The sequence below is a fragment of the Artibeus jamaicensis genome, unplaced genomic scaffold (assembly GCF_021234435.1).
Source record: "Artibeus jamaicensis isolate MK-2021 breed Jamaican fruit bat unplaced genomic scaffold, CSHL_Jam_final contig_3126, whole genome shotgun sequence".
In the NCBI taxonomy this organism is placed as follows: domain Eukaryota; kingdom Metazoa; phylum Chordata; class Mammalia; order Chiroptera; family Phyllostomidae; genus Artibeus; species Artibeus jamaicensis.
In genome coordinates this window covers 3,962,354-3,984,052 of record NW_026521723.1, presented here as the reverse complement: position 1 = coordinate 3,984,052, position 21,699 = coordinate 3,962,354, and the positions used below count along the sequence as shown (strand labels likewise).

General features: G+C 37.7%; 1 protein-coding gene across 8 annotated transcripts in view; it reads left to right on the top strand.

Moving 5' to 3' along the window:
* Positions 1-21,699, top strand: part of CBLB (Cbl proto-oncogene B) — a 213,034-nt gene that overhangs the window by 176,095 nt on the left and 15,240 nt on the right. For 2 of the 8 annotated variants that reach the window (XM_037157011.2, XM_053663168.1), the window contains exons 14-18: positions 2,652-2,798; positions 5,808-5,905; positions 6,018-6,149; positions 9,175-9,315; positions 19,736-19,855. In XM_037157011.2, coding sequence (XP_037012906.2) covers positions 2,652-2,798; positions 5,808-5,905; positions 6,018-6,149; positions 9,175-9,315; positions 19,736-19,855 — 638 coding nt within the window. The remainder of the gene's footprint in view (positions 1-2,651; positions 2,799-5,807; positions 5,906-6,017; positions 6,150-9,174; positions 9,316-19,735; positions 19,856-21,699) is intronic. The other 6 variants (XM_053663173.1, XM_053663171.1, XM_037157012.2 and 3 more) reach the window with 4 other exon arrangements.

Genomic DNA, 21,699 nt, shown 5'->3' with positions numbered 1-21,699 from the left:
GGGCACAACAAAAGCCTTTAAAATTGTTTTAACTCTAGTGAGAAGATATCAAAATGAAAGTTATTTCAGGATTGCTTGATGGCTAATATACCAAAGGCCTCTTGCTCCCTCTACAGAAGGTGCTTCAAAATTGCAGTCCCAAGTTTTTTTTTCAGTTCCATTTTTTAAAAATTGTTGTTGAGGTACAGTTGTCTCCATTTCCCTCCAATCCCAGCCATCCCCACCTCCCACCCTCAGGCTTACCACCTTTTTGGCTTTGTCCTGTGTCCATTATACATGTTCCTGACAACCCTTCCCCCCTTCCCCCCCTCCCCCGTTATCCCCTCCCACCTCCCCTCTGGTTATTGGCAGTTCTTTATTTTCATGTCTCTGGTTCTATTTTGCTCACTTGTTTGTTTTGTTGATTAGGTTCCAGTTAAAGGTGAGATCATGTGATATTTGTCTCTCACTACCTGGCTTATTTCACTTAGCATAATGCTCTCCAGTTCTATCCATGCTGTTGCAAAGGGTAGAAGCTCCTTCTTTCTTTCTGCTGCATAGAATTCCATTGTGTAAATGTACCACAGTTTCTTGATCCATTCATTTACTGATGGGCACTCAGGATGTTTCCAGCACTTGGCTATTGTAAATTGTGCTGCTATGAACACTGGGGTACATAGGTTTTTTGAATTGGTGTTTCAGGGTGCTTAGGATATAATCCTAGCAATGGAATTGCTGGGTCAAAAGACAGTTCCATTTTTAATTTTCTGAAGAAACTCCACACTGTTTTCTGCAATGGCTGTACCAGTCTGCATTCCCACTGACAGTGCACTATGGTTCCCTTCTCTTCACAACCTCACTCACCAGCATTTGTTGTTTGTTGATTTGTTTATGATGGCCATTCTGACCAGTGTGAGGTGGTATCTCATCGTGGTTTTAATTTGCATCTCTCTGATGGCTAGTGATGCTGAGCATCCTTTCATATGTCTCTGGGCCCTCTTTATGTCCTCCTTGGAGAAAGTCCTAGAGGAGAACATAGGCAGGAAAATCTCATGCAGCAACATTTTTACTGATATGTACCCTAAAGCAAGGGACATGAAGGAAAGAATAAACAAACAGGACTTCATCAAAATAAAAAGCTTCTGCACAGCTAAAGAAAACATCAGCAAAATGAGAAGGGAACCAACTGTATGGGAAAATATATTTGCTAAAGAGACCTTGGACAAGGGTTTGATCTCCAGAGTATATAAAGAACTCACAGGACTCCATTCCAGGAAGACTAACAGTCCATTTCAAAAATGGGCAAAAGTCCTGAAGAGACACGTCTCCAAGGAGGACATACAGAAGACCCAATTTTTTAAGTTTTGTTTTACAGTTCCAATTATTTACCCCTTGTCCTCCTCCGCCCACCCCACCCCCATTTCCATAGTCCCCACCCCACTGTCCATGTCCACGAGTCCTTTATACATGTTTCCTTGATGCATCCCTTCACCTTTCCAACCGTAGCTTCCCCCCTCCTCCCCTCTTCCCACTGTCAGTCTGTTCCAGAAATGAAAGAAGCCAGTCAGTGAAAGACAAATGCCATATAATCTCACTTACTTAATGAACAAAATAAACTAATGAGCAAAACAGAACCAGAGGGATAGAATCACAATAAAAAAAAAACAGTGAAATAGATTTGTTAAGAGGCCCGTGATGATTAATAAAAAGCTCTGGATCCATGTGTACCTCTGACGTCTTGTAGACTGGTTGGCTGTCCTAAAGCTGGTCAGGATAGCTTTGTGCTCTTCTGATTTGGCGTTTTTCTCTTGCATGAGCAAGGGTTAAACTCCAGTGACAACAACTGTGAAAAACGGTCGGTTTTTCTTTGCTTGGCTTTGTTGTATTTATTTGCTCTCACGGATGAATAAAATTCTTGAACAATGTTTCTGATACTAAGTGATCACTTTACTCATTTTCATTCTTTTTTACTTTGCCTGGGAATTTAAGCCAGAAAAATAATGTACTGTACCTCACCAGCTTAATTAGTTCTCTCATTATCTACTTCTAATCATTTCAGTCACTTTTAGTTCTTAGTTGGTTTGGGAGAAAAATTAACAATTTGAACTGTGACTTCTCAGAAGGAAGAATTGTTTTTAATTAAAGTGGATTTTTTTGACTATAGGTAATATTCACAAGAGACAGAAAACTTGTCCTTTCTATAAGAACTTCATTAATATATAAAACTGTCATCTATAATGTATATAACTACTACATATGTATGTGTATATAATCTTAATTTACTCATTTCAATTGGAATAAAATGTTAATATTTTAGTAGCTTTGGTTTGAATAATTGTATGCATTTTCTTTTACAACTCCAAGACCATTTTATTTGACAAGTTACTAGTTTTCCTTAGTGTGCCATTTAAAGTTATAACAATTCTTCTATCTGTAGAGTCTTAACAAAAGATTGAAAAATTCATCTCATTTGTATTTAGCATAAGAACAGACCTTCTGACCTTGTGCTGACCCTGTAATTGAAAAATGCATACACATGACAAAGTAGCTTCTTTAATTTGAATATATCACATCAGACTTACCTGTTATAAATTATTATGCTTATACCTGTTGTAAATTACTACGCTTATACTAGACTGCATTTTTTTTGTTTGTTTTCTGCCCTCTGGTAGGTGTACTGGTCCATTAGCAAATTCTCTTTCAGAGAAAACGAGAGACCCAGTAGAGGAAGATGACGATGAATATAAGATCCCTTCATCCCATCCCGTTCCCCTGAATTCTCAACCATCTCATTGTCATAATGTAAAACCTCCTCTTAGGTAAGCGTGCGGGCAGCTTCTTCATCATCTCACATCTGCATAAACAGTATCATTTGTGGTGTCTGTTTTTTTAGCAATTATATCTATTTATTTAAAATCCTTGATTTCTTGCTCAAAGCCTCTTTTTCCTATATACTGTTTTCTGCATTACTTTCAGAGAAAACTAAAAGATACAGATTTTTCAGGAAACTATTTGACTAAATTAGTTGACCAGTAAGTCTAATGGGAGGTTTTGTTGCCTCTCTCTTCCAAAACAAACTATATTCTGATAAAACTTTGTAGGTTGCCTGTAGTGATGATTAATTCATGCATTTTCAATAAGCTATTTTCAATCCATTTTATAAGTTTTAAGCTCTTATCTCATGAAGAAAAGTTAGTGCTTAGAAACTAATGTATTATATTGCCCATCTTCCTTAAAATTTTTCTTCATGATGTAAAGATTAGTATAATTTATATTCATTTCCCATCTTAACATGCTACCTCCTATTCAGATCTTGAAGAAAAATTAAAAAATCCTAAAATTGGGTTTCTTAACTTTTTTTTTTATCAGGTACTATATATTTTACTTTTTCTTACATAAAATAAGAATGTGAGGAATAGTGTTGCTTTGGGTTTTTTTCACTTGTTTATCCTAGCTCAAATGGAGATAGCCTTGATCTTAGAAGTTGTAGCTTCATTGAGCTATATGACTTATTAAAAATGAGTGGTGTGTATTGAAATATTAGTTTGTGTTTAGGTAGAAGGATGATTCTGCATTTATGTAATTGACTTAGTAATCATAATATAATAATGTGATTCTTCATATCTTTTTAAAAGACTGACCTATATGAGATCCTCAATAAGTGAAATCTCAGTTTCAACACTTACTTTCTAAGCTCCAGCTTTCATTGTCTGACAGCACCCCTGAAGCTCTGCTGGGGAGATAGGACACAACTGCTGCCGGTGGCCCAGCCTTCTGCCTTCCGGTAGCTCTTGACTGAGAGATAGGAGAGTGGTTGACCGCGGCGGTCATCTGTGTCACCCTAGTGTGCCGTGTCCTTCTTAGGGCCAGTCAGTCAGCAGAAGGCATTATATTTTACGTATGGACTGTTCCTTTTTCAGATGAAAAGTCTAAAACTGTTTTAATGCCTTTCTCTGATATCGTACTGAGGCAGAAAACACAACATTTGAGAAGCAGGTGTTCACTTGAACCAGAGATCTGTCTTAATGATTGATCCTGGTTAGAATTATCAACACTGCAGAATTATTAACCAGAATTATTAACATTCTGAAGTCCAAGGCTTCATATTTCCAAGCAAGAACCAAAGTACTTCTTACTAATTGGTGTTTAAGACATTTGTTGCTAAAATAGTATCTGTGCAGAGACAAAAAAATTAACTGAGAGGCAATTTGTTACATCAAAAGAACCAGTTGTCTGCTGCTCTCATTAGAGAAGAAAGTTACGCCTTTACATCAAATATAAATTGTTGAAATTTTCAGTTCCTTTGACTCTTACCAATGTGTAGTAATTTTTAAAAACTGAAATAAGATGAGCTTTTTCTGTCTACATAGCGTCTCATTATTTTTCATTGCTGGAGAAGTGAGGAGTATAATTTTAATAGTTTAAATTTTAATTGTCACATCATATTGGATGAGTTCTTTGGTGGCAGGCCTCCCAAAACCAGAAAATAAATTTGAATTATGACCATCATTACCATCTTTGTACTGTTACAGAGAAGTAATAAATGTTGATAATCCCTAAACTTAATTGGAGTGCGTTTTATGTCTAATTTGTTTCTGAAAGCTGACGAATGAAGCATATTCTTATGTCCTCTGCAGGGCACGCTGCGAGCTAAACAGCAGTTTCCCCTCTGTCCCTGCCCTCCTCTTGGAGCAGCAGAAGTAAATATGTGGAACAGGTTAAATAGCAGATGAATAATTCAATTCAGTTTTACTAAAAATTCATCATTATTATGAAAACTCAATACACAATAACTATTTCTAAATCAGCTATCTCTGGCCCTTTGAAGAGAGGTGGCCACCAGAGAGAATGAAAATGAATTTTAGATGAAACACTCTTCAATAACTATTCAAATATCCACCATCTCCTCTAATAGATATACACTTCTACTTTGCCCGAGAATTCAGAGTAAATTAGAGAAAAGTAAATTATAAACCCCGCTTTCTGTATAGCTTTCTGTGAGCAGAGTAACTCGGCGAGCAGAGAGTTCGCTGTCACGCAGCTGTATTCTGAAGACAGGATGCTCTCTGCATTCCCTTCCTGCCGCTGTCTTCCCGTGCCCCTGTTTTATCCAGTGCCCACAGTACGGTTTCAACAACAACAGTGCTTTTCAGTCAGTAGTATTATCCTCTCTAGACATCTAGATCAAAACATTTGTCGTGTATCCAAGACTTCTGCGAAAGTTGTTTTGGTGCTTTTGTCAGAAGCGCCAGCATCTTGTTCACTGCAGCAGTGGGATTACACTGCAGACTCTGGGTCTTTGAAAATGCCCGTCCGAACTGTGATGGAGTTGCTGATCGTTACCTAACTCTCCATTGTTGGGCTCTAGTTTATTATAAGGAAAAGTTAAATCACTGAAATAAAAATATAATGTTAAACACCATTAAAATATAATGGAATCATTGGGGTTGTGAACATATCTTTTGCTTTATGATATATTTTTTCAAAAGTGTGACAGTTATTAGTGAACTCTTTCAAAACATTATGTTAATTTCAAAGATGTTTCCAGTAGCAACAATTTTTGTGACCATTGTAATTTTTGGTTTAACTTTAAGTTAAAAAAGAGATTATTTGTCTTCAGTGAGATGTTTACTTCTGCTTTGTAAAATATTTGAGTAGGAGTATCTAGATAATATTATTTGCACTTTTCCCAGAAAACCAAATTAATTATTATTTGTTTTCACACTTTATTATAGGAACTGGGTTGCTAGTTCCCATCACCCTCCCAAATGACTTTCAGATGGAAAGTGATTGACCTTATGATTTCTATCCTCTGCTTTCTGCTTTAGGTCTTATGATAATGGCCATTGTATATTGAATGGAACACATGGAACATCTTCAGAGATGAAGAAATCAAACATCCCTGAGTTAGGCATATATTTAAAGGGTATGTATTACACAGATTCTCTTTGCACTCCACATCTTAATGGTCGGAATTTAAAGGCAAAATTCCATTCCATTGAACTGAAAATACATTAAGATTTTGTGTTATCCTCTAGGAGATGTTTTTGATTCAGCCTCTGATCCAGTGCCATTACCACCTGCCAGGCCTCCAACTCGGGACAATCCAAAGCATGGTTCTTCACTCAACAGGACGCCCTCTGATTATGATCTTCTCATCCCTCCATTAGGTTGAAACCTTAAAACAATTTTCAAATAAGCCACCCTGCCTGTTCTTTTACTTAATATCTGAGTTATCAGAGATCAGAGTTCAGTATAATACGGACTCACTAGGTTATGAATTTGTCTGAATTAGAGATGATCCTTCAGGTAATGGTGGCTCACAAGTTCATGTGACCATTATTCTGTTTCAGTCTTTGATTCTCAGTGTGTGCCATGGGACACTGGTGTGCCACAAGAAATTGTAAAACAAGCAGCCCCTGGCTATTTAGTCAGGCGCACTGAGCTCTTTTCCCTTAGATTGTCAAATAAAAAATGGCAACAGCCAGCACAATAGTAGCCATCCAGTGAATGAAGCAAAATTATACCTATTTATTTTTTGTCAGATCGACAAAAAAAATATTTTTTGGTGTGCCACAGGATTTTAGTCATTGATTTATGTGTACTATGAAATAAAAAAGATTGAAAATCGCTGGTTTAGATGTTTGAAGCACTGGTGTGAATAGCTGGCCATCAGTCAGGATTTTATCAACTTCTGTACTAAATGTAGTCTACAAAAAACCTACATGGGAGCTTTGTTCAGGCATTTGTGTTCCAGTAGAGCTGAACCATTCATCTGAGATTTCCTTTAAGTACAGTTCTCAATGAATATGTATTGTTGCTTTCAGCATTTAATGACTCAGTTTCACTTAGCTAGTTGCATTATGGAAAATTATATATTTTATTGTAGGGAGCTAGGAATAAATTCTGTCTCATAATCATTGAAAAGAATTACCAAAAACACATGCAAAGAATTTAAATTTCTTTGTTTCAGATGTTAAGATGGAGAAGTATACTGTTGTATGTTTGCTGTGTGTACATGTATGAAGGTACACACAGGTGTATATGTACATTAAAGTTAGCTGTCTGTGTTTATTTCATTAATTCTGTGTGGGAAGCTTCTTACCCTATTTTCGGAGGAAAACAGAATCTTCACACACATTAAGGCTTCACAGTAGCAAGTCATCATAATATAAAATAATGTATGATGAAAGTCCATTTATAAGCTTAGCTGAATTATTAGAATACTAGTAATGTGAAAGGAACCTTTTGTTTTTTTTTCCCTCAATCACCATCAACCAGTATTTCCACTTAAATATTGCAGTGTATTTTGCTCTCCTATTCTTTTTGTTTTACACTTGACACCTCTCCTGTGTTCCTTCTGTAGTTCACCGTTTTATTCTCACCTACATGAATTATAAGAGCCTCCTAACTTCCTTCTTTACCTAGTGTTTTTCTCCCTTCTTCCTATGCTCTGATTTTTAACCTGTTTCCCGAGTCCTTGGGACCTACCTAAGTGCTGTCCAGTAGAATTCTGTGTGGTGATGTAAGGAGTCTGTGTATTCACATGAGCGATGGTGAAGCTGAGAGGACAGTGATACGTGTTACCCATTGGGGGATGCTATCTGGTCATCTTACTTCTGGACAGAATTCTCCCATTATGCTGTGGCGAGCATAATGTTCTTACTCATTTCTGTATTTCATATCACAGAATATGTTTAGTTGATGATTATGAAATAGAATAAAACACATTTTCAAAGCAGAAAAAACTATATAGCTACATGTGGATGGTGTACATGTGGATGGTGACTACCATACTGGACAGGGCAGAGAAATGTTCCAACCTGTCTCTTTAACACCACCTTCCTTGTGTATATCTCATGCTTTATTCATACAGTTTACTCTGTCTAGAGGACACCATCCTCACGTTTCATGAGTAAATATTTTTCAGCCACTGATATGCCAGACCTTGCTGGTTTTGGTAATGCCTTGCTGAACACCACTTTCTTAATTTCTCTTCCCTAAAATGAATATATCTGTCTGTGGGACCTATGTGATATGCGTCCTGAATCATTTGTGAACTTTGCTGAGATCTCCATGTGGAATCTAAGCTCCTTGGGTCAAGGCCTTATGATTTTGATCTTCACAGTGCCAGTGTGCCTGGCATGGTGCCCGACATTTAGGTGCTGAAAAAGGATTTGAATGAATAAGAGAAGTTAGCATATAGCTGAGGGTTGGAGTGAAAACAGAAATGGTGCTCTTCTACCTGCAAATATTTTAAGTTAGAAAAATATTTCTGATCATTAGAGAAAATATTCTCACTGTTTTTGGCAAGGCAAACTGGATGAATGGTAAAACTTTAAGTATACCATTGTCTTTGTCAGCAAATTAATATGCATGCGAATTTTTATTTCTGGAATATGTAGGTGTTCATTTTATACTGTTCCATTCACAAAGATTGCTTACAAAAATATATCATACTGCAGCTTTATTTTTTTAAAAAATCAATATAAAGGAACTTATGAGTAGAACAGTGTATGTGGCAGGGAAAAAATAGACAAATGCATGCAACACTGTTCTGTAGTTAGTAAAGCTGGGAAATAACAAATGTAAGTAACTAGCTTTGGGACCACAAAAGGCAGCTCTATACTTAGTTGTTCCTCTTTAGAGCTATCTTGTAAGTAGAAAAGTATCATGTTCTTCTACTCTAGGTGAATTTTCTGCATATTTTGACAATGAAATATATGGAATATTAGCTTCAATATTAAAACCCAGTGGAATAAACTTTAAAAGATAATTTATTCTGTGACATTAATTTTTTGTGCATAGTATGATTTTCTAATTAGAGGCTATTACACACAGAATTCTGTTTTGAATGTGTGACATAATTTTTAGTTCAAAATTCTAGTGTCTTAACATTACAAAGTTTACAGATGAATAATAGGCTGTTTTATAACCTGCAGTACTCCCTTTTAATAGAAAGACCCGAGGGATAGAAAAAGTTTGCACACACGTGTGTTTGTGTGTCTCATTTGCTGCTCTCCAAACTCCCACAAAATGATTAGGTCCCATTATCAAAGTTGGTGAACAGCTGGATAGACACTGCAGGTGAAGTTCTTTACAAGCAGTAAGAGAAAATCGATCATTACTTTGGCTTGATGCTGTGTTGTGACTAATGAAGTTCTGCTGTTGATACTGAGCTTTCTTTAAATGCAGGTGAAGATGCTTTTGATGCCCTGCCCCCATCCCTCCCACCTCCCCCACCTCCCGCAAGGCATAGTCTCATCGAACACTCAAAACCTCCTGGCTCCAGCAGCCGACCGTCCTCAGGACAGGACCTTTTCCTTCTTCCTTCAGGTAGGAGGGAAAAGCCAAGGAAAGCTTTCAACTTAAAGCAAGAACATTTCTAAGATCATGCTGTCAAATATGTAATTCATTGGTTTCTATCTCCCTAGCAGAAAAAAACTCTTGAGTGAGGAAAACAGCAGTTGTGTACTTCTGTTTGTCAATTGGTTGGTTTAATCGTAAAGGGGTTACGAAAATGGAGAGAGCAATAGGGAATAACAGAATTCAGAAACGGCGCTTTAGAGATCACCAAGTCCAAGTAGCAGTAACCTGTAGTCCCGAAGGCGTTCCGGAGACCCAGGAGGGCTCTGTGGCTGGGCATTCGCCACAGAGTGATGGGGACAAGGTCTAAACGCCGTCTCCAATTCTAAGTACTGTAATTCCTTTCTAGTAAGTTTGAAAAATTTTACTACATATATCTCGGGCATAATTTTGTTCAAAAATATACTTTGGTAAATTACATTATACTGTTTTGGCAAATTACATTGTTATAACATTGATAAGTTTTTCTGGAATACCTTTATTCTGTTACTTTATTTTTTTTATTTATTTTAGATTTTATTTATTTATCTTTAGAGGGGAAGGGAAGGAGAGAGGGAAAATATCACTGTATGGTTGTTTCTCATGCGACCCCTGCTGGGAACTGGCCCCTGCTGGGAACTGGCCTGCAACCCAGGCATGTGCCCTGACTGGGAATTGAACCGCGATGTTTTGGTTTGCAGGCCCGTGCTCCATCCACTGTGCTACACCAGCCAGGGCTTGTTACTTTATTTTTAACGTCTCAGTGTATCTACTTAAATTATTGTCTTCAAGGAAAAATTAATACATGGCTTTTTAAAACTCAGGTATACAGTAGAAATAAAATAAAAGGATTTAAACCATCCACTCCATGAGTCAGAATTATCGGGAACAAATGCTCAGTTATGCATTAAATTAACTGTTGCAAGCTGTCCTGCTGGGGTCTGGGCTCTGAAAGAGTGCCTCCTCAATTTGGATTGGTTAACAACAGGATAAATATCTTCTTTCTTAACAGCTGCTTTTACATTTCTGTATGAGATAAATCATGGAAAAGCCTTAAAAGAGTGCAGTTTGTCCTTTGGCTATTATCATTCACCTATAGCCTTCATTTTTCTGTTTTTTTCCCACTTGGTTTCATAATTCAGAAAGTTTGAGCTTTGTGTATAAGAAACAGATCAGACATGAACCTTGGAATGTACAACTTCAGTTTTTAAGAAATACTTTTGAGTTTACTCTTTCATCAGTAAAATGAACTGTTTTCTGTGTCACCTTTCCTGTTGACGTGCCCCCCACCCCCTACAGTGCAGAGACAAAATGCTCACCAGAGAGCCAGGGCCATACCCTTCTAGAACCCCAGCAGGCAGTGTGGGCAGCCTAGGCGCTTACATTTTTAGACAGCTTCACATAAGCACTGCAATTTGCTTTACACTTACACTTTCTAATCTTTGCTTTATACATGGACTTTAATTCATATTTTTTTAAATGAATTACTCTAAATCTTAGTTAACCTTTCCCAAGGCTAAATTCTGCATAGTTTCTGGCCAGATTCCTACAATGTACCTATCACCTTTTTTATATGTGATTTAAGCCCTATGAAATAAATGTTCGATGAAGTGCCTTCTTTTAAGATTAGGTCAAGCTTTCCAGGAGCTAGACAAAAACATTTTATGTAAACACATACTTTCCCCTATTTTTAGCAATAGAATTGATTGTAAAATACTTCACGTCTTTATCATGATTTTATTGTTCATTGTGCATTATGTAAAAGTATTCATAAATATGCTCTTGAGACTACTAAAAAATTGGTACTTCAAAGTGAAAATACCCCCTTTTATTAAATAAAAATTGTACACATTGTTTTGTAGTACTTTGTATACAGGTTTGATTGCTTTGACTTTGCTTGGCTGCAGGGGGCGCAGCAGCAATGGCCCTTAACCCAGGGGAGGAGGCAGGCCCACAGTGGACCTGAGCAGTGTTGTTCGGACCTGCTGACTCTCCCTTGACCTGCTTTTGTACACGGGAGTATTCTAATTGCACTCATGAAAGTGTTGACATTCCCTAGTAATAAATACTTTTAAGCAAAATAATGGTAACATCTCTTCCTTTTCCAATCTTGTATATCATTAACAAGAGTTTCTAGTCTGTTGCCAGATCCTTTGAGATCCCTTGAGAAGACTGTTTTTATTCCATTTTAAACCGTATACATTAGCTGTCCTTTTAAAAAGAAATATTTTACTTCTTCTTACCTAATCATATCATAGAATGTGAAGGTTTCTTCCAGCTCATAAATAAGCATTTGACTATTATTTTACCAAGTATTTAAAACATTATAATGTCTAAAGAACTATGATAGAAGATTCACAACAGTGGTTCACCATATAAGATTTTTTAAAAGGTTAATGCTAAATTTAAAGAGACTGTATAGCATTTTACAGCTATTTTTTCTATTTAACATGTAAAGTTTTAATCCAGTGTAGTAATAAATCTTTTCTGGCCACTATTGGTAAGACTTGGTTGAGGAAATCATTGTACCCAATTAAAGACAAAGGTTGGATTTTCTCTTGATGTTGTATGAAATATCTAATCATACCTATCTCTCTTTGTCACAGTGCTCACTTCCCTGCACACTTGGGTCAGGCGCACCTTTCCAGCCCCATGGCCCAGCGATTGCTCTGTAGTAATAATAATTTTCAAACTGCAGTCCAGCATTTCTGCAAAGGAGCCTTAGGACTCCAGTAGGATCAAAGGGGGAAAGTGAAGCCGGGACACAGCTCTGTGCTCCTTCTATCTATTTTCTATTTTAGCCTTGCCTGCAGGGTTTCTTTTGGTAGAATACTAATGCCCTGCTGTACATTAGCCGTCTACTGTGACAGGACAGTCATATCCTAATAAAACCAGGAGAGTCCTCAGACAAAGCTCTACACTTCCAGTCTCCAAGCCCAGGGCTACAGCTAGCATATATGTGCTTTTCTGTGAATTACAAAAAGGCACTTCTTTTGTGCTGGCATATTGAAACAGGCACCCCTCCCTCCACTTTGTGCCAGGGCCAGTGCTCGGAGAACAAAACCAAGGCTGTATTTATGTCTGTGCATTCCCATAACTGCATGTCTTTGTGCAGTGCACAAAATACGGTGTCTATGGTGCTGTTATTGAAGCTTCCTTTCACTATTTTTCAAACCTGGAATCCCTTTTGTAGTTCATATCTAATTTTAAATCACAGTTCAAATCTAAAAACTAGCAAAATTGACTTGATTAGAGATAGATGAAAGTTTTCCACTTGGATCCAGAAATGCAATTGCCTAAGGAAAATACAGAGAAAATTTGGGTCATTTGTAACAGTATTGAAAAGTATTTATGGATACTTGATGACTGTGACCTTTATAAAGCACTATCACAATGCGGCTACCAAGGGAGCTTGTGCTGTGTGGAGGCTGCACTCCCAGAGTTGCAGTCAGAGCGGAAGTGAGGTGAGGTCTTCCCCAGGGCTCAGGGGTGTGGAGACTACTTACTTGTTCAGCTGTTGAAAGGTTGCTGGGCTAGAGGTAAAATTGTGGCCCTGGGACCAACAGCATCAGCATCACCCGGGGATGTTTTTAAAACACAAATTCAGTCCTGGCCAGGTGTTTCAGTTGGTTGGAGTATTTTCTGTACAAGGAGAGGTTACCAGTTCCATCCCTGCTCTCCCAGGTCAGGGCGCATAGGGGAGGCAACCGATTGATGTTTCTCTCTCACATCAATGTTTCTTCTCTCTCTCTCTCTACCTCTCTCTCTCTCTCACTCTCACTCAAAAAATCAATAAAGATATCCTCAAGTGAGGATTAAAACATAATAATTTACAATGCAAATTCATAGGACCCACCTGGGGTATCTTAAATGAGTTAAGACCCGGTAGTTTGTTTTCATAAGGCAGGGGTGTCAAACTCATTCTCACCAGGGGCCACATCAGCCTCACAGTTGCCTTCATAGGGCCGAATGTAATTTTAGGACTGTGTAAATGTGACTACTCCTTAACAAGTTAAGTGAGAGCTCAGCGCTGCCGCAGGGTAGAAACAAGGTGCTGAGCAGGTAAAACAAGGTGGAGGGCCGTGTACGCCACCTGTATCATAAGTCTTCCCAGTGATTTTGATGCGTGCTCAGTGTTAAGAATCTCTGGGTAGAGAAACACCTAAGAAGTGTGCAGTCTGGATCATAAAGGGAACTCAGACCATACCACGTAAACTATAGTAGGTTAAAGGAACTGAGGACGTTTAACTCAGAAAAGAGACAGCCTTGGATATTATTAGAGCAATCTTGAATTACCGTATTTGTGAAAAAAGGATTAGATACCTTCCGGGTCTTTGGCCCATTTTTAAATCATTTATTTTTGTGTTAAGATATATGAGTTCCTTATATGTTTTAGCTCTTAACCAATGTATTTTGGTGAATATTGAATATATATTGGCATTCATTAAGTTGTCTTTTCATCTTGTTCATGGTTTCCTTTCCTGGGCAAAAACTTTTCAGTTTGATGTAGGCCTATTTGTTTATTTTTTCTTTTGCTTCCCTTGCCTGAGGAGACATATCCAAAAAAAAATATCGCTAAGAGCAATGTCAGTTTATTGCTTACATTTTCTTCTAGGAGTTTTATGCTTTGGGGCCCTAATTTAAGGCTTTTATCTGTTTTGAGTTTATTTGTGTATACATATGGTATTCATTTGTTTGCCATGTATCTGTCCATTTTTCCCAATACTATTTTGAATAGACTGACTCTACTCCATTGCATGTATTTGCCTCCTTTGTCAAAGATTATTTGACTATAAAGGCATGGGTTTATTTCTGGGCTCTTTATTCTGGTTCATTGATCTATTACTGTTTTCGTGCCAATACCATGCTGTTTTGATTATATAGCCTGTGGTACATAGACTGACATCAGGTAGCATAATACCTTCAACTTTGTTCTCTTTCTCAGGATTGCTTTGTCTATTTAGGGTCTCTTGTAGGCCCATATAAATTTTAGGATTGTTGTTTTCTAGTTCAGTGAAAAATGCCATTGGTATTTTCATAGTGATTGTATTGATTCTATAGATTGCTTTGGGTAGTGTAGATGTTTGAATGATGTTGATTCTTTCTATCTATGAGCACAGTATATACTTCCATTTATTTATATTCTCTTCAATTTCATTCTTGAATACCTTATCCTATTCTGAGAACAGGTCTTTCATCTCCTTAGCTAAATTTATTCTTAGGTATTGTAAGTAGGATTGTTTTCGTTCTTTTTTTTTTTAAGATTTTACTTATTTATGTTCAGAGGGGAACGGAAGGAGAAAGAAAGGGAAACACCAGTGTGTGGTTGCCTCTTGAGTGCCCCCAACTGGGGACCTGGCCCACAACCCAGGCACATGCCCTGACTGGGAATCGAACCCGTGACTCCTTGTTTCACTGGCCTGCGCTCAATCCACTGATAGGATTGTTTTCTTAATTTTTGTTTCTGATAGTTTTTTATTGGTGTATGAAAATGCAACCAACTTCTGAATATTAATTTTGAGTCCACTATTTTACTAAATTTATCAGTTCTTATATTTTTTGGTGGAATCTGTAGGGTACTCTGTGTAGAGTATCATGCCATCTGCAAATAATGACATCTTTACTTCTCTCCAAATTGGATGCCTTCTTCCTTTCTTTCCTTTTTTCCGTTCTTTTATCTGATTGCTGTGGCTAGGACATCCCATGAGAGTGAGCATTTTTGTCTTGTTCCTAATCTCGGAGAGAAGGCTTTCTACTTCTCACTACTGAGTGTGACGATAGCTGCGTGTTCGTCGTATCTGGCCGTGTATGGAAGTGCATTCCCTTTATCCCCACTTTGCTGAGTCTTTTGTCATGAAAGAACATTGGATTTTCTCAAAAGCTTTTTCTCCAGGTATCAATATGATCTTACAAATTCTGTCCTTCCTTTTGTTTTGTGGTGGATCTTATTCATTGACTTGCAGATTTGAACCACCTTGAATCCTGGGAATAAACCCCACTTGACCACGATATATAATTTGTTTTCACTGCCTTGTCTTCCAGATGGCAGACTTTATCCAGTGCTTCATCCAGTCTGTTGTTGATTCCATCCAATATACATTTCAGTTCAGTTATTGTATTCTCCATTTCTGAGTCATTCTTTTTTATGTTTTCTGTCCCATTTTTTACCTTTCCTACCTCATTGTTGAAGTTCTCACTCAGCCCATCTATCCTTTGCCTATGTTCATTGAGCACCCTTAAAACCAGTGTTTTGAGCTTTATATCTGGCATATTGCTTATCTCCATTTAGTTCTTTTCCACAGTTTTGTCCTGTCATTTTGGCTGACTCCCTGTATTTGTTACTGTGTATTAGGTAGATCTGCTTCATTTCCTGGTCTTTGTATCATGGCTTTATTTAGCCTTATTGTCCAACCCAGTGATGCAGTCTCCCTGGTCACTTCAGCTGAGCAGTGCTTCAGAGATGTCCCTTATGTGGGTTGTGTATACCTTCCTATTGTAGTTGAGCCTTGGTTCCTGTGTTCATATCAGTGGGTCAATTTGACCTTCTGGCTGAGGGGGTCTGAGGACTGGCTGTGACTATAGTGGATGAGCTGTTGTATAGGGGTTGACCCCACAAGCAGGAATCACTCTGGTGGGGCTCAAGTTCCAGCCAAATACACTCTTCAGGTTTGTAACTTGTGAAGCTAGTTGGGTGGGGCTCTGGTGTGGTACTGGCCACCAGGTGTGTTTGTTCTGGAGCCTCTTAAATGGGGCTACAGTGCAGATCAAATTCATCTACTGCTTGTTCCCAGCTTGGGGGTGTCTAGTAGGAGCTACAGAGTAATATGTGTTTGGTTCCTGCTTGCACTGGGCTGAGAGGTTCCTGAATGAGACTATTTTATGAACTAAGGCTGGCAGCCACTAGTGTTGGACTTGGAACCCTCTGGCGGGCATCACAGTGTGAGTTGAGGCCAGCTGCCACTTGTGCCACGTTTGTGGCCACTTAGTTGAGGCTATGTTCCAAGCCAAGACTAGATGCTTCTTATTCTAGGCTTGGGGTTACCTGTTGGGAGTTACATTTCCAGGTTAAGACTAGTCATGCCAATCTTGAGGTGGTTTAGCAAGAGGTAGTGGACACACCAAAGCCAGATACTTACTGCTTATTTGCATTTTGTGGGCCTTTGATAGATTTTAGGAAAGTCTGAAGCATGAGCCGAGGCAGGCTACTTGTGTGAGGAGCCAGTAGAAGAGATTCGGCCAGGTGTGCTAGTAGGATGAGGCAGAGTGTCAGGGAATCATTAAGGTGAGGCAAATAGTGTTAGCCAGGCTAGTAAAGATCTCAGATTTGGCACCCACCTGAGCCGGGACAGTGGGGTTGGGGGAACGGTCAACAAAAATATAGTGGCGCCCACCAGTACTTCTGTTACTGGAGAGAGCTGTCCTGAACCCTGCTCTTCCAGCCCTGGCCCTGAAGCCAGTCGATTTAGTTTCTCCTCTTATGTCCCAGGCATTTTTTGAGCTGCTGCCTTTGCACTGGAGCCCAGAGCGAGTGAGTTTGTGCTTAAGCCCTTTAAGACCTGCAGCATCTAGTTCTCCAGCCTCGCTCGCTCTCAGATTCAATCCCTGCTGGTTGTTACAGCCAGATGTTACTTGGACTCCTCTTTTCTGGCACTGGAGCACTGGTTTAGGGAGCGTGGCGTGGGGTGGGGCCCCTTGCTCTCTCGAGACACCTTCGCAGCTGAGATATCCCTCCTTGTTCTTCACTGCCACACTGTGGGTTCTGCCTCTTCTGCATCTCCATCTCTCCTCCCAATTTCCGCATGGCTTCTTCGTGTCTTGACTTATGGACATCAACTAGATTTTAGGTGGTTTACAGTGGCGGTGGTTGTATAATTTAGTTACAAATTTGATGTGGTTGTGGGAGGAGTCGAGCACGGTGTTTACCTACTCTGCCATCTTTACCAGAAATCTTTCCCACTTCTGTTACAGTTGGCCAACATTTGCTTCTAGTGTTTCCTTAGTATTTTATAATCTTTAAAATAATTATTAAACTTTAAATTTAGCATTATATACTGTCAATCACAGGTCGTAGTACTTTGCTTTTTTTAATAAATTAATCCCATGATGTTTATTCATTCATTTCTCAAACATGTATTACTATTTAATGGCACATTTGGCTATGTTATTTCAATTTGTATGTTCTAATTCTAAGTATGAACATAAAATTTTATTGTAATTAGTATTTGAAGAGTTATTTTTAACAACTTTATTGTTTTTCAAATTTTCCTTACCAAGAGACGGTTAATTACGGCACTCTGTAGTAATTGTGCAGTATACCTTTTCCCATTGAAGCATGAATGCTTCCAACTGCACAGCCTTCTATAAAAGCCCAGTTTACCCCGTGCCTGACACGCAGCAAACTCAGAATGACAGACCATGGTAGTGGTTCCGAACGGAACTCCAAATATTTTTATAATTTATAGTAATAGTTTTAGTGTATCTGGTGACTTTTTAAGTGAGGTAGTTTAATGGGAAAACATCATACAACTGTATATTTTGTGTTTTATTTATAGCTCCTCAGTGTATCTAGAATCTAATGGTTGGCCTTAAATAGTTATTAGAAATAGCATACATATATCTGGCAAACCTATAAATTACCCCTAAGGAAATTTAAAAAGTGTATGTATTGTAAAAGATAATCTTCCCTCTACCCTATTATGTCATTGATGTTTTAGATTGCAGAAGAACTGAAAGTAAACTTCATTGAATATATCTAAATTCTTGGGAAATTTCTAACTTTATGCAGAAATTACCATATTTGGTTCCTTTGGTTACTCTTCCTAATCAAAGATTAACACTTGTTGCATGGAATTTAATTTATGTTCCTAAAATATTTCAGCAAAGCTAATGGTGCTGAACCACCAACTCTTCAAATATTGAAAGCTCAAAATCTAAGACTCATTTTAATCTTGAAATTAATGAAAGCAAGCTCAGTAGCCTTTCTTAGGTCAAAAAGTCTCCAGCAAATCTGGGGACAATTATTGTACTCAAATAGGGGCAAAATTAATCAATGACTTCAATAGTTGCCTTACATTATCTAGTGAAAAATTGGTATAAATTAGCATGTATTACCTTCTTAAGTAATCAAACTCTTACATATTCTGAATGAAAAACTCAAATGGAAGTTAAAACAATGAACTGTAATTAGGTCTTTACTATTTACATTTTTAGCCTTATGTTAGAAATCCAGATTTCATGGATTTGTCAGTGAAATTCATAGGTTTGTTTTGAATTCGTGGAAAATCAATCTGTCAGCATTTACTTTTTGTAGTTAAAAGTAAATATTTATGAAATCCAGGCTATTTGCTTGACAGCATTCTTGGTACTATGTTTGTGTTAGGAGATTAAATTCAAACAGTATGAATAAGATGAGGTCTGTGACCTCGAAAGAACTTAACTGCACTTTTGGAGAGCCTGGCAGATGACAAAGTAAGTCATAGAGAGGAAACCAGAGGAGCCTGAGATGGAAGCGGTGGCAGAAAGTCGTCAGTGAACCAGATATTGCAGAGGCAGCGTTTGTGCACTCAGAAGAGGAATCAGTTCTGTGGATTAAGCCCATGCACTACTAATTTTAAACCAGTTAAGTTCATGGTCCTAACAGTTTGATATAGTAGCATTGACGAAATCTCTTTTTTTGACTCTAGTTCCAGTTAATAAATATCATTAGAAGTACTAAAATAAAATTTAATTTCTCTGTAATTTATATTTTTCACTATTTCAGATGTTCCCTCTCTCTCTGCCAAAGTAGTGAAAAAAAATTTACTGTATGTTTAAACGTTACTAATAATACAACCTTTAACAATCTATTTTGCTATTCAGTGAGCCAGTTACAACAAACAATTCTTAACGTAGGATATGCAATCTAGTGTTACTTTATAAAGCACCTTGTATGTACAGGAGAGCTCACATACATAAATCCATCTACCCTCAGAAATCACCAGTGTAAAGTTCGTTTTACAGACTGCCTGCTACTGCTTAGAGAGAGACTCACTGATTTCAAATCTTATAGACAAAAGTTCAACACCCCCCCTTTTTCAATTTTGCAACAGTTTCTATTCATTATACAAGAAATATTCGGACAGAAAATAAGAATTAGTAGGAGTTTTATCAACAATTTTGCATAACTAAGATCTGAAAAATATAAATATAAAATTTGTATGACTATATTACTAGGCATAAATGGAAAGAGTATATTTGAGCAAGTAATAGAAAAATATGCTGGTAGATTAAAAAGTTGTTAATATCAGTTATGAAATTAGTTTTCTAAATTATTTTCTAAAAGTAGAATCTTTATAGAGAATTTCTAGAATTTTTCCTTCAGTCAACCAGCAGAGAAAGTCATTCTAATTTGAAAATTATCTTTATTTTTAAGATCCCTTTTTTGATCCAGCAAGTGGCCAAGTTCCTTTGCCTCCTGCAAGGAGGTTGCCAGGGGAGAGTGTCAAGTCCAACAGGGCATCACAGGAGTGTGACCAGCTTCCTTCATCTGCAGGTGAGTCGGCTAGTATTAGTAATAAGAACACCTTCCCCTTATAAAGTGCTTTTGGAGTACCCTTTTACTCATTATGTAATTTAATGAGCACTGCCAGCCTAAGAAGGGATTTTTAACCTTTGCAACTTGCTTATAAAGCTTGTGTTATAAGAAGACTGCCTATAAAATTACCTCATGGGAAATAAAAAAAGTCTAGCCATAATATTATCTTTGATCAGTCAGTAGAGCATGTTCTCTAATGCAAAATCTATTCATTCTCGAACTTGTTTTTGCCTTACCAGATACTGGAAAAGAGAGAAGTCTGTATAGACACTGTAATGCCTCATTCTCTTGTTTCTCCATTAAAGGAAGAAATCACTTTAGAATTAATATTAGCACCAAATTATTAATTTGATAGCTTATTTAGGGCCACCATGCACTGATTCACTGCCACCAGTAAGTAGAAGGACATACCCTCTTTATACACCATTTTAGTAAATACAAGCCATACTTAAAACCCATATTTTTGAACAATATGAATGATATTTTTCTCTCATAATTATAAACATCAGAATTTTTCCTATTAGATTTTTATCCTTTTTCAAGATTTTTTTCTATAGTTCAAACCTCAGTTCACAGATCTGTTATTAGTGATAGCCATATATTTTCTAAGTTCTGAATCAAATTAAGTAATGACTGATTAAGAATTATCAACACAGTACTTACATATTTTATAACATGCCTGGGAGATGTTGAAATCCTTCTATAGCTTTGTAAGTTTTAACACTTTGAATAAAACTCAGGAGAGCATAGAAAATTTTATTAACCTTTTCACATTTTGGTCAGTGCTCTCTTACCAATTCTGGTCTTTCCAAGATTTCAGCTATATTCATGGGTAACCATCAAAACACTGTAGTCTTCAGTCAAAAGAGTGGATTTCCAGATTGATGAAAAAGTGTGAACGTCAGAAAGAGGGGGCACCATGCCCGACAGCCTGTAGGTATAAGAAGGAAGGAAATCCCTTAATAATGTCCCAGTATCACTTGGAGGAGAGCACCATTACTGATTTAAAATAACACATTCAGTACCAGCAACTCTGGATTAAAAGAAATATATATGCAAGTTATGGGAAGAGTTGGGACCAAAATGCCCTATTTTCATAGCTTCTTTACAGTTCTATAATATGTGGGTGTTATAGAGCCCAGAGGAACATCTTTCACATGTATGATTTCCACTGGTGGAACTCTGATTAGCATTGCTCTAGAAATTGTACGGATAAACCTTGAGTCACAAACCTTGTGGAAGTATCCCCAAATCGGCATTTACCAGAAGCCTGAAGCGGCTTGTACCTGAGTGATAAAATAGTCCTGGTTATTATTCAGAGAGCTTCAGCTAGCTGTAACATCAAATATTTCAACACACTCCCCGAAGTCTCTTTACAAACAAGGTCAAACCACAGAAAATAAGATACTCTTTCCAACAAGGTATTTGCTCACATGCAACCTGGAGGGCCACCAAGCCGTCACTTGTTAACCGTACTCCAGCAGAGGGCTCGGGCTCGCCTTCCGAATTAGGGGTTTCCATCAGGAATTTGACACTGGTGCTCTGTTCCTTGAGGGCTCTGACAGCTTTTATTTCTTAGTAAGTGCTTTTATTAAGGCTCTTTAGGATGACTGTTCAGGATTCTGATATAGTTGCTACGTGTTATAATTCAGTTTTCTCTGGTCTTTGTGGTGATCTAAATGACTGATAGTGACTAATTTATGTGTAAGATTTCTATGCAAAGTCTGTTTCTAAAGAATTCTAAAATATAACTTTATATAAAACTGTGTTCCCTGTCCAGTTATCTAAAATAGATGTGTGCA